At 40.7% G+C, this 13,105-nt stretch overlaps 1 protein-coding gene and 1 long non-coding RNA gene across 5 annotated transcripts in view; one reads left to right on the top strand and one right to left on the bottom strand.

Annotated features, from left to right (window-relative positions):
* LOC109260928 (uncharacterized) overlaps positions 1–13,105 on the top strand; it is a 148,479-nt gene that overhangs the window by 45,048 nt on the left and 90,326 nt on the right. The gene's annotated exons all lie outside the window — the stretch shown is intronic.
* On the bottom strand, positions 5,059–12,303 carry KRT20 (keratin 20). The gene is made up of 8 exons (XM_019439395.2): positions 11,873–12,303; positions 10,188–10,270; positions 8,749–8,905; positions 8,310–8,471; positions 8,050–8,175; positions 6,908–7,128; positions 6,077–6,126; positions 5,059–5,550 (listed from the first exon to the last, which is right to left on the bottom strand). Exons 1-8 carry the CDS (start codon positions 12,275–12,277, stop codon positions 5,453–5,455), a joined length of 1,302 nt encoding a protein of 433 aa, XP_019294940.1. The 5' UTR covers positions 12,278–12,303; the 3' UTR covers positions 5,059–5,452.

The raw sequence follows: 13,105 nt of genomic DNA, 5'->3' as shown, positions 1-13,105 counted from the left end.
TGTCTGATTGTTCACTGCTCTACCCCCAGCATTGCTAATGTATCAAAATACAACTGATTTTTTGTGTATTAAAATTATATCAGTGCTCGCACCCTCAATCCCTGCCCCCTGCCCCGCCAAATATCCAGAAAATATGGACTCTAACTTCCTGGGAAGTGAGGCTCTTTTTTTTTTTTTTTTTTTTTTTTTTACATTTATTTATTTTTGAGAGACAGAGTGAGACAAAGTGAGAGCGGGGGAGGGGCAGAGAGAGAGGGAGACACAGTATCGGAAGCAGGCTTCAGGCTCTGAGCTGTCAGCACAGAGCCCGACGCGGGGCTCGAACCCACAGACCGTGAGATCGAAGCCGGACCTGAGCCGAAGTCGGACGCTCAACAGCCTGAGCCACCCAGGCACCCCGAAGTGAGGCTCTTTAAGTCTATGAATAGTCTTTTTTTTTTTTTAATTTTTAATGTTTATTTTTGAGAGAGAGAGACAGAGCATGAGCAGGGGAGGGGCAGGCAGAGAGAGAGGGAGACACAGAATCCGAAGCAGGCTCCAGACTCTGAGCTGCCAGCACAGAGCCCAATGTGGGGCTCGAACCCACAAAATGCGAGATCATGACCTGAGCAGAGGACGGCCGCTTAACCCACTGAGCTCTTGAGCTGGAGCCAGCAGTGCCCATTGGTGATACGGGGGCAAATGCAGAGGGTTTACCCCTGAAGCCCATGTCAGACCTCTATGGGGAATACTCACTGTCAATTCTGGCAAATGGAAGGACTGTGTGACCCTTCTTTTCGCTTTCCCAGGGACAGGAATGATGAACCCAGGGTGAAATCCAGTTACAACTTCCTTTTACCTTACGATGGAAGGGACACATGTGAAGAGATGTATTTCCCCTCCTCCTATACACATCACAAAGAGCAAGCCGGTGGGATTTCCAAATAAAGGGGTTTTAAGCAAGACATTTGCAGAAACTACATATTCTTACAATAAATATAGAAAAGATGCAGTGATCAAATGCAGACTCTGCTTGATGAGAGAGGCCATAATCCGTTGGTTTCATTTCTTGAGAAAATGGAAACGTGTTAAATGGAAATAACCAGGGGCCTCAGCCTCCTATGGAGATTGTTACCAAAGGTTCCTTTAATCTGTATTACAAGCACTTTGAATGAGATTGTCTTTGTTTGAATCGTTGATAGTGATAGTGGGCTTACTACCTTCTAGACAGTGGGCCAGGTAAACTTTTAACCTTTGTGGCAACCTCTTCAGTTGGATACTTTTGTCCCATTTTACAAGGGAGCAATCTGAGGGTCACGACGTCAAGTGACTTATTCAAGGCCACAGAGCCAGGAGGTGGCAAAGACAGGATTCAGGTTGCAGTGCGTTTTATAGACAACATAACCCTGCTTCTTATGGTGAAAACAGAAAAGACAGAGGGTCACTCAGAGCCGCCAGCCATGAGACTGGGTTTCTGCCCTGCACATCAACCAGGAGCTTTCACTCTTTTCTTTTCAAAAAAGCTTTCTCCTTGAATTTCATTTCTCATTGTACAGGCTGAGACCGAAAGAATGACACGAGACATGAAATCCTGCAAACGCGTGGGCAAATGTAGTTTTAGTTATTCTTTTGACATGTAACTGCATTGTCAGAGATCATATAAAGTACTAGTTCAACTTGCACTTCCTGCACAGGAGCTTGATGTTATGGTCATTAATTTTTGCTTATAAGCTGCTCCCCCCCCCAACCTGCCCCACCAAGGGTGAGTCCATTGTGATTGCCATAGAAATGAAAACAGGCTATTACTTGCTTACAGACTGGAGGGAATGTGCCAGATGCAGACTTGTAACTTAGTGATATCATCACGTGATATGGGAATATGATTAACTTGAATTCTTGAACTTGGAGCCGGTTTTGTCCTGACATGTATACTTTCCACCTCTAATGCCTATATGTAAATTTAAAATAATTGTGCTCAAGTATCTATACTTGCCTTTTCTGGGAAGCGAATCTTAGAAGTGAGTCTAGGGGAGAGAAAACAAATGTTTGAAGGGAAATTAAAAAATAAAAAGCACTAGCTAATACTTTAAGTTGGAGTTGTTATTTGAGACTGTCCCCAAGTCAGTAAGGGTGAGAGCACAGGGTGTCCACTGGTCATGTTTTGATTTTATGTCATTCGATGTCATTCTTTCTAGATGTTATAAGGCTCTTAGTAGGTGTAATCCCCCAAGTCCATCCTAGCTTCCCCTCTGGGGTTTCTCTCGCAGTGTGATGGGACCACTTCGGCACTGATGGTTTCGTATGAAGTCATGAAATTCCAATGCGTGATAAAGAGACCCATATTTAGGGACTACAGGTCTTCTCTGGATCTGTATGCCTGTCAGAAATAGGGTCATGCTGTTCCGTGTCCGAGCTGGTATAAGAAGTATAGATACGGAGATTAACACTTCACCTTCACACAGTAACTACTGGAAGAACCAGAGGTAGAGCCATCTGGTTCCACATGTATGTAGTGTTTCACTGCTTTCTTCGAAAGATTGTATGGAAGAAACTAGAGATTGACCCAAAGGCAAGGATTAGTTTTCATTTTTATGATAGGAAATTCAGTTAATAGTAATCCTAACTTTTGAACAAAGTATCATTATTGCCTAGGGCCGTGGGCAATAATTGTCATATTGATGATGGCTATGCCTAGTGAATTTCAATCCCCACCTCCTGTAGGGTTTTTACTAATCAGACTCAGTTTCAGTATTTGCATGTCAAAGTTACAGACTATTTTGGAATGTGTTTTGGTAGGAGAAAAAGAATTCACTGTTGTGTAATTAATTGCTTAGAAGGGTATCATGACTTCAGACAAACAGTCCTGAGGTTCAGTCTTGCTCCATGACTTGGTAACTGTAACTTTGGGAGACTGATTTCATATCTTCATATATAATCCTCATTCATAAAATGGGGATAATAGAATAAGGCCAACCCATATGAAATTGCTATTTTTTAAAGGTAAAAAATGATCACGTATTGGCAAGACCATATGATTCAACTTAATAACTTCTACTTCATGGTGTCAGTGTGAGGATTAAATGAGAAATGCATATAAAATGCCATGCACACCGCTTAGCTCATAGTAAGTGCTCAATAAATGGTAGATACTATTATCTGTAAGCAAATCACATTATTATTTTCAATATAATCACACTCAAAATCCTGTTTACTTACAAACTTATGTATCAAAATTTAAATCCAAGCTGTTCATTTACTACAATATGACGAGAGAGGGCAAAATGATTTTTCCTGTAAACATTTGCAAGGCAGTTACTGCTTCCTGAAATGCAAAATGGGTGAGAATACAGTATGTATCTTTTTGGGTCTGACTTCCCTCAGCATAGTGTTTTCAAGGTTCATCTCTTTGCACTGTGTATAAGTTGCCAAATAATATTCTGTTGTGGGACCTACTGCATTTTGTTTATCCATCGATCAGTTGATGGACATTTGAGTTGTTTCTACTTTGGGCTTATGGATAATGCTGCTACAAACATTTCTGTACAAAAGAACAAATTATTTGATTCCATTTATTTGAAATGTCCAGAGTAAGCAAATCCATAGAAATGGATTTGGTTGCCAGAACTGGGGGGAAGAGAAGTGGGGGGTGACTCCTACTGGGGTTTCTTTTCTTTTGTTTAATGTTTATTTTGAGAGATACACACAGAGAGAGGTAGAGAGAGAGGGAGAGAGAGAATCCAAAGCAGGCTCTGTGCTGAGGGGCTTGATCCCATGACCCTAAGATCATGACCTTAGCCAAAATGCAGAGTCTGACGCTTAATGAACTGTGCCACCAGGCACTTCTGGGGTTTCTTTTCTGAATGATGAAAATGTCCTAAAACTAGACAGTAATGATGGTTGCACAATCCTGTGAACATCCTGAAGACCACTGAATTGTGTGCTTTATGAGGATGAATTTTATGGTGTATGAATTTTATCTCATTAAGGCTATTATTTAAAAAAAATAGTGAGAAATATTTCATAACATACATTCACCCCATAAAGAAAGAGAACACCTGATGATTTATGCAGTTTTATCATAAGGAGAAGCATTCTGCCTTGAGAAGGTTTTCACTAATTTTGTGTTTAATCTACTCCCATTTCTTTTTTTTATTTATTTTTTTGTTTTTTATTTTAGAAACAGAAAGCATGAGTGGAGGAGATGGGCAGAGGGAGAGAGAAAGAGAAGGGAGAATTTTTTTTTTTAAGTTTTTATTTATTTTTGAGACAGAGACAGAGCATGAGCAGGGGAGGAGCAGAGAGAGAGGGAGACACAGAATCCGAAGCCGGCTCCAGGCTCCAAGCTATCATTACAGAGCCTGATGCGGGGCTTGAACTCATGGAGTGTGAGATCATGACCTGAGCCGAAGTCGGACGCCCAACCGACTGAGCCATCCAGGCGCCCCTAGAACAAGAGAATCTTAAGCAGGCTCTAGGTTCAGCACAGAGCCCAACCCAGGGCTTGAGGGCTTGATCCTAGGACCCTGGGATCGTGACATTAGCTGAAATCAAGAGTCTGATATTGACCTGTGCCCCTAATCTATTCCCATTTCAAGCCTGATGTGCTTCATTCTTATTCTGCTCAGCATTTGAAATCGGAGTCTGACTCTCAAATTATTCGAAGAGCTGAGTTGAGTTGTTTTTTTTTTTTTAAGTTTATGTATTTATTTTGTGTGTGTGTGAGAGAGTGAGAGAGAGAGAGAGAGAGAGAGAGAGAAGCAGTGGGGAGGGGCAGAGAGAGAGGGAGACAGAGGATCTGAAATGGGCTCTGTGCTGACAGCAGAGAGCCCCATTTGGGGCTCAAACTCATGAACCATGAGATGATGACCTGAGCTGAATTCGGACACTTAACTGACTTGTGCCACCCAGGTGCCCTGAGCTGAGGTGAATTTTAAAAGGCAATGAAGACAATGGAAAAGAAAGCAGATGTAACTCAAAGCTAGCAGGATTATACCAATATCAAAAATCCAATGAAATTAACCAAGAAATTGGCTCAATTAAGAATCCAGAGGCCCCCGAAAGGAGATTTTGTAATTCGGAAACAGGAAAGATTAGAGAGTGGTTTATTTGCAATTTGCAGGGACTCCTCTGCTCTGCAAAGTTTAGTATAATTCAAATGTGCTATAATTTTCAGGAACGTTAACAAATTGATATTAGGTGGTCTATAGCTTATACCCAATGTGTTTCATGGTAAAGATGGTGGTAATGAGGTTTTAAATGTCCTAGTGCTCACTGGGTTTTATTTTTGTAGGCACTTTGCAACTCCTCTGAATAAAACATCTATATTCAGTTATAGAGACTGATAAATGGGCTTTCCCCCGCTTCTGATCACTACAAATTTTTAATAGCGCTTTCTGATGGCCACTTTCTTGTAGGGAGCAAAAATTATGTCTACATGTCTTTAAAACCCTCAGCAGCATCTCCCGGCAACTGTTTACACATCTTCTTCCATCTCTTTGGTTTCACACGACACAACCTTGCCGTCCACCACTTCTTCCACAATCGTCTTAATCTTCCTTTTTCTCTTCACATCTGAATTTAGATTTAAGTATAAAATGTTAATTCAGGAACATGCCTCTGCTGACTTATAGTATTCAGTTCTAAACCATCATGGTTTTACATGTATTTTTTCCTAAAAAGAAAAGAAACCCATTCTTTTTCTTAAATAATCTTGTCAAATTTATAAATAAATGCTGAAAATGTCACTGTCTCCAAATTCACAAATTTTCTTCTCTCCCCACCCCAAAGAGAAAGATACAATATCGAATTAAGCCAAATGTACTTTTTCATCTTATTTTTTTTTCCCTTTCATGATCCCAGGATGTCTCAGAACGGTAATAGCTTGGGCCGAGAAAACTACCCTGTTGTGGGAGTATGACAAACTTCCCATGTTGGGGGTTTCTTTATATGACGTGCCTGATTTTTAGAATCCCTAGGGTAATATCTGCTGACTTGAAAACCGATCTCTCTTTACTTTTCACCAGTGGCATTTAATAAGTGGTAAGCTGCTGAGTGAGAATTCAGTCTTACAGGAAATGTGTGAAATTAGAACACTTACCTTTCTCCTCCAGGGTGCTCGGCAGATGCTCTATAGTTGTGTTTGTCTGTCTGTATTTTTTAAGAAAAGAAAAAGAGACAGGAAAAGGTGTTATCACCATTTTGAAAATGAAGCACTGTCCTGCCTTTTTTGTTTCAAAATAAAGTCTGCGTGATGTGTGTTTTAATGCTGTGTTTGCATTCCCCCCTTTACCATCTCTCTCTCTCTCTTTCTCTCTCTCTCTCTATCTATTTATCTATACAGATATCTCTATATCTCTATCTATCTATATATATACAGATATCTATCTATCTCTATCTCTCTCTATATATACAGATAGATAGATAGATAGCTCCAAAACTGACCTGTTTACCCTGTGCTAGAAGTTTTTGTAATAAAAATAACAAAATTACAGTGGAAGTTTAAATCTTGTGTTCTCTTACTGAGTTTCTTGGGTGTGGTAGTTGAAGACAGTTGCTATGGCAATACTGATGATTCTCAAACTGGTCTCAAACTCTGTTGTTCATTTCATGACCTCTCAATGAGGATTTTTAAAAGTTATTGTTGTGTTAAAATTTATTCAATTATGTATTAATCATAAAAATTAGCAAAGCATAATCTGTATCATCTACTGTAGAACCATCTTCTAAGTCGGTCCTACACATACTTAGTATTTGGAGGATGGGTGTACTTTTGGTATATTTTTGTTTTGTTGTTGGGGGCGCATGTGTAATTGCTTTTGTGCTAGGGATTGCATTGGTGCTGGGGAATGAGTGACAGTGTAATATGTAGACATTAAAATAGCACAGCATGTAGACACTGGCACATATCCCTTGATTCTAAGAGCCTTACGTGACATCTTCTCCTTCCAGAAGGCGGCGGTAAGTAGCAATTTCCTGCTCAAGCCGGGTCTTTATGTCAAGGAGGATATTGTACTCCTTGTTCTGGCGTTCTGTATCACTCCAAATCTGTGTCATTTGGACTTCTATGGAGTTCAGCAGTGCCTGGATGGTGGCCAATTGGCTACCATAACGAGCTCTGGTCTCCTCTAATGTACGCTCCAAAGATTCTTTCTATGAGCACAAGAAAAAGTGGATGTTTCTTAGTTGAAAACTTAAGAGGTGGCTCAATTTTAATTTAATTTGAGGAGAACTTCCACTGCTAGTCATTGTGGGCATGACTCTTATTTCTAGCTTTGTTTCCCCCTCTTTCCATCTAGGCGACCTCAGCCAGCTGCTAGGATCCCCAGTTCCTGGAGTCTTCTGTTCGTTTTTAGCCTTGCACTCACTGTTGTCTTACTGTGGTATGTTGTATTATTGTTCTCAACGTTTGCCTCCTCTCCCTGTGATTGTGGTGCCCCTCCAAGTGGAGGATTAGGTTTCCTCATCCCTGTTGACAGGAGGCTTGGTTGTGCGACTTTCTTTGGCTAATGCAATGCAGGTGAAGCTGACAAATGCCTTTTCTGAGAAGCTTTAGGAGCTATCACATGGTCTGGCCATTGCTTTTTTCTTTCTGCAACAACACTGGCATGCCCTGGCTAGGGTCTCCTCCTTTAGCCTTACCCCCACAGTGGAAATGCCATGGAGCAGAGCTGCAGCCAACCCATGATGGGGTAGTGTTGTTATTGTAAGACACCATGACAGGAGCTGACTGATTTGCTTAGCCTGAAATGTCTTTACCCCTATTGTTCAACTACACATTCATCTCACATTTTAAGATCTAGTTTAAAGGCCACTTTCTCTGTGATGTCTACTCAGGTAGACCTCCAGGTCTTCTTCCAGGTCTACTTGCCCCTCTGCATCCTTGCAGTACATTGCCCTTGTCCTTGATTTCTTTCTGTGTTTTAATTATAATCGGTGGTTTGGCCTGTTTCCCTGCCAGCCCTGCAAGGGTGAGGGGTTATTTCCTAGAGTTTTCTGCATCCCCAGAGTTCCTCACACAGGCACTTAGTAAGCATACACTACATTGAGAGTGTGAAGTTAGATGTGCTTTACCATACTGAGGTGGGACTGGAGTTCGATCTCTAGGTTCCGGTAGGTGTGTCTCAGCTCCTTTACTTGAGCCTCATTGTCTTTTATCTCTTGAGTGCTCCCTGTGACTTGTTGCTGCAGAAGTTGAGTCTAAAGTTCCAAAAATGAAAAAAAAAAAAAAAAGTGAGTAAGGAGAGAGAGAAAAGAAAGAACATGAGTTATCTTTTTTTTGAAGGAAAGCTTCTACATAGTTGCTTACTTACCCTTTGGAATTATGCTATTACCTGTGTCTCAAACTGTTCCTTGGCCTTCTGAAGGTTCTCCTGGACTATTGTTTCATACTTCTGCCTCAATTCATTCATGATGGTGCCAAGCTCCAGGCCTGGAGCAGCATCCACTTCTACACATACAGTATTGCCCAAATGTCTGCGTAGGCTGTCTACTTCCTACAAGAGTGAAAATCCTAATTATAGTCTGAGGCACGTTCTCAGATGAGGCTGGGCAGAAAGAGTAAGTCTTATGGGTTCTTTTATGGGGAATGAGTAAAAAAGAAAGAAAATAATTTAGGTAGGGCTTATTGTAGTGCGGGTACTGCTCTAAGTCATTGAACCCTGACAGCTCATACCCTTATTGTTGTCATCTTCTTACCAACTCCCCCCTCCTTATTATCGTTATTAGAGCCATTTCTATCATTCCCAACACTGCTTCTGAGCATGGCCTCACCTCCTGATGTTCTTTTTTGAGGAGATCCAGGTCTTTAGTCAGTTCTTTAACTTGAATCTCCAAGTCTGTTCTACTTAGGGATAGATCAGCCGAGACCTTATTCAGGCCTTGGATATCACTCTCCACTGTCAGGCGCATCTCCCTCTCAGCCTCATACCTGTGAATTAATTGGTATGCAGGGATAATTGAGTCCTCCAGAAGCCATTATAGAACAGATAGTCCTAATATAATGAGATATTTTTACGTGGTATGTGAGATCAATTTCAATACATTGTATCCTTTATACATATCAAAAATGTTCATGGGAACCCAGGAATCAGATAATTTGCTCCATAATATAATCTCTGTAATTTGGAGTGATTGGTAAAAAAAGCAATCCAAAATAACTCTTAAAAGTTCCTAAATTCTTGAATATATTTTTAAGGAAATAAAAAAAATATTTGCTTTAATTAATGTGTCAGCAAAAGATTCTCATTATTGATATTAAATAATGGTTAGATTTACTTAATGAATGCACATGATCAATTTATTATTTTTATTACTTTGTAAGCAGATGCATCCAAAGTGAGTTATCTTAAAAGTTCATGATTCTCTTCCAAAATCTTACCTACTCCATTTTTATTGAAGTAGCAAAACTTAAAAAAAATGATAATGCAGTGGAACACCCAGATATTGACTTGGTATAATTGGAATGAACAAACGTTTACTGCTTTAGTCTTCGGATTTGCTTTCCCATTTCCTCCTTTTGGATCCTTTGTAGCATTAAAATGCTACCCTTTTAAGCCACAAAGGAGTTTTTAGTACCAATGCATTGTACACATTCAGGATGAGAAAGCCCTAGTATAGGAGCCATTTATGAGGAATAGTTCTGATCACATGTAGTGTGATATGGCTGCAAGAGAGTGAACACGATCTGAGCTGCTTTAATCATAGTCCTACTTATTTGGTTGGTCAGACCCTATTGTAAAACACCAGCAGACTCAGAAGCATCAAAGGTCATCCCTGGAACTTGGGCTGTACATTTGCAGGCACTCCAAGAAGCATGGATGACTCACTTGGGGAATCACTGAGCATAGACAAATGTCTTGCTTCAGATAAGAGAAGGGCACCTATGCAGAAGGGGAGTTTTAAATTGCTTTGGTGTCACTCCAAAGGGCACAGTTAGGCTCAGTGGGTGAAAAGGTAGATGAAGGGTTACTAAAAAAGAATGTTCTAGCGACTAGAGCTAACCAGTGAAAAATATTAAGAATGTGGGAGAGGGAAGTCTAGCCCTGAGTGCTGGGCTGGACCAGATAACTTCTACCACCCTTCAAACTCCCAGATCCTGACATTACTTAAGGTAGCTCCTTTACCAACAAGAATGTGGAAAGCTGAATGTCATGAGGCACAGCTAAAAGGAATCCTTTTCCAGGAAGTTTTACCATGGTGCTAGAACCTACTTCAGCCTGAGGTCCTCAGCAGCTAGTTTGGCATTATCAATTTTCAGGACACAGTGAAAATTTTGCAGTTGTACACTTTTAATCTGGAAAATACATGAGAAAGAATGACATTTTCAACTGGAAAAAAGTTTCAAATGATTGAGTTTATCTTCAGATACAACCACTATTCTATCAAAGATGATGTTCCTTTCAACCATGAAAATAGGAAGGGCAATGATATGGGCATTTAACATAATCAAGTCATAAAATACAACTCTGGTCCCAGGGTTAGGTGAGCTTTCTTATGGTTTTACAAAAGGAAGAATTTCATTCAACTCGAACCATCAAACTTTATCAAGTGCCTTCCCCTTGATGTTGTTCCTGCTGAGAATATTCCTGTTAGCCTTTCTCACTTGGTGAACAACTTCTCCTCCATGTCTCACCTTCTACATCGTTGCCTCAAGGAAGTCTCAGAGATTTCTTCAAGGCAGAACTGGATGAATTGCCTGTGTTCTCACTGCCCTATAGGGCCCTCCTTGCTAGCATCTATCCCTCTGTGTGGATTAAGTCTTTGTGTCTGTTCCTCCAAATCACATTATGTGTCCATATTCCCCAATGCTCAGCATAGTGTCCAGCACTTAGTATCTACCAACTATTGGCTGAATGAATGGACACTTTGCTATGTGAGAGTTGTGTTGGGCACTGAAGCTGTCAGGATGGATAAGCCCTCGATCTTAAAAAAGGGGTTCCCGAATGGGTGCGTTCCCTAAGATATATATGGATCCAGGCTGCTTGTAGAAGATGTTACAATGGTCTGTGTCTTTCAGCAGATCCAGCTGCCTTTCTGTGTATACTGAGGCCACCAAGGAGGTGGCCTTTGCTATAAAGGAATATGAATGTTAAAATAGGAATGAAAGTGAAAGGGATTCTTTCCTCGATTAGATACGAATTTGAAAGCAGAGCAAGTGCTTGTGTCATAAGTGCCCTTCACTTTGGAGCAAAGTTCACTCCCTTTATCACACAGTTGATAAATAGAACTCCACCTTTCTCTGATAATGTGGGAGTAGGCTGTGATATAATTGCAACAAATTTGAGTTGGGGCAATAGAACATCTTATTGCTGTAGAAGCGGCTTCTGAACTGATGATGGGATTATTAAACAGGGCATTGAAAAATCTGGACCTCACGAATACCTACATCCCTTCCCCTTATTTCCACCCTGGGTCACTTCATCATTGAAATTTTTCATATGGTGTCTTAATACTAATATTACAAATTTACATAAATTAAAGGAGGAGCATCTCTACATTGACTGGGAATTCACAAGTTAATGGGAACTGGGTGAAAAAAAAGATTTATCATCACATAAAAATTTTAGCTCTTCTTAGAAAAACTTTTTACTATCCACTTAGCTGTGTCCTGGTAAACTGTGACAAAAATACAGATTACAAGACTGGAGGGTAACATTTCATATTTTCCATGTAACTATATTGTAAAAAGTTAACAAAGTATGATTTACAGTCATCCAGTTATGTAGTCAGCTATTCAACCACTAAGGGTAGATTATGGAATTCACCATTTTTATAGATATAGCATTTCAGCCTAATTTGCTTTCTGACATCTATTTGCACCCACCTAACATAGATGCCCCCTTGGTATACCGTGCAGCTCAGCAGTAGAGTGGAAAACAAAGGCATCATCCCTTACCTGGTTTTGCAGCTCTTTTATTTGTTGGTAATATGCACTGTCGTCCCTGATGCCGGGTGTGTTTGTTTCATACCACTGCTTGATCAGCAGTTCGAGTTTGGAGTTGGACTGCTCCAGGGAGTGTACTTTCTCCAGGTAGCTTGCTAGGCGGTCGTTTAGGTTCTGCATGGTCATCTTATCATTGCCAGCAAACACGTCTCCTCTGGTGAGATCACTCCCATAGCCCACCATGGGTCTGGAGGTCGAGATGCGGATGCCCTGGCCTCCAGCCCCCCCATAGACGCTGGGTGCCGCCCCAAAGTGCTGCATGCCTCCCTTCCCATACATGGAACCTCTCATGCTGAGTGCAGGACCTTGCAAGGAGGAACTCAGGTTTCTGTGGAAGCTTCTGCCGGTGAATTCCATTGGAGATGGTAGGAGGGAGCACCTGAAGCTTCAGGATGGCTGGAGCAGATTCTGCCTCTGGGTGGTGGATGAGCTGACCTTTTATACAGTTCGTAGGAAAGGAACACCTCCTCTGCTGACACCTCACCGCAGGACTCACACCGCTGTCCACCTTGCCTTGCTGTGTGTTTTCTTTTTCTCTTTGTACGGCAGTCTGTTCCATTTCATTCCAGAAACTACGCCTAGAGGCATTCCTTAGAGGCTTTTCTCAGAGGCGATTCCTTTTTTTTAAACAGAGACAACAAAAGGAAACCAGAAGATGTATTCTTTTAGCCCTTGCACCTGCCTTGGCAGATTTTTTTTTTAATCATAATACACACATAAAGAATATTTGCAAACCCTGTGAATAATTTAGATACCTAAAGAAACAGACATAGGTACATAATAGTAAGCTACACTGGTTTAAAAGAACAATGGTTTAAAAGAACAATGTTTTAAAATCTTTTTTAATTTATCATTTTCTTTTTGGTGAGAGCATTTAAGTTCTTCTTTTTCATAAATTCCAAGTATACAGTACAGTGTTATCAACTACGGTCACCATATTTTGCATTAGATCCTCAGACTTTATTCATCTAAAAGCTGAAAGTTTGTATTCTTTTACCTCTCCCTATTTTCCCAACCCCCCAGGACCTGGCAGCCCCTGTTTCTATGAGCTCGCCTTTTTTTTCTGTCCTTAAGATTCCACATATAATATTTGTCCTCTCTGTCTGGCTTATTTCACTTAACATAATGCCCCCAGGGTCCATCTATGTTGTTGCAGGGTTCCCTTCTTTTTCGTGACTGAATAAT

The sequence above is a fragment of the Panthera pardus genome, unplaced genomic scaffold, assembly GCF_024362965.1.
Source record: "Panthera pardus isolate Hobbes unplaced genomic scaffold, ASM2436296v1 HiC_scaffold_3, whole genome shotgun sequence".
Taxonomy (NCBI): domain Eukaryota; kingdom Metazoa; phylum Chordata; class Mammalia; order Carnivora; family Felidae; genus Panthera; species Panthera pardus.
This window is presented reverse-complemented; position numbering and strand designations above follow the sequence as displayed.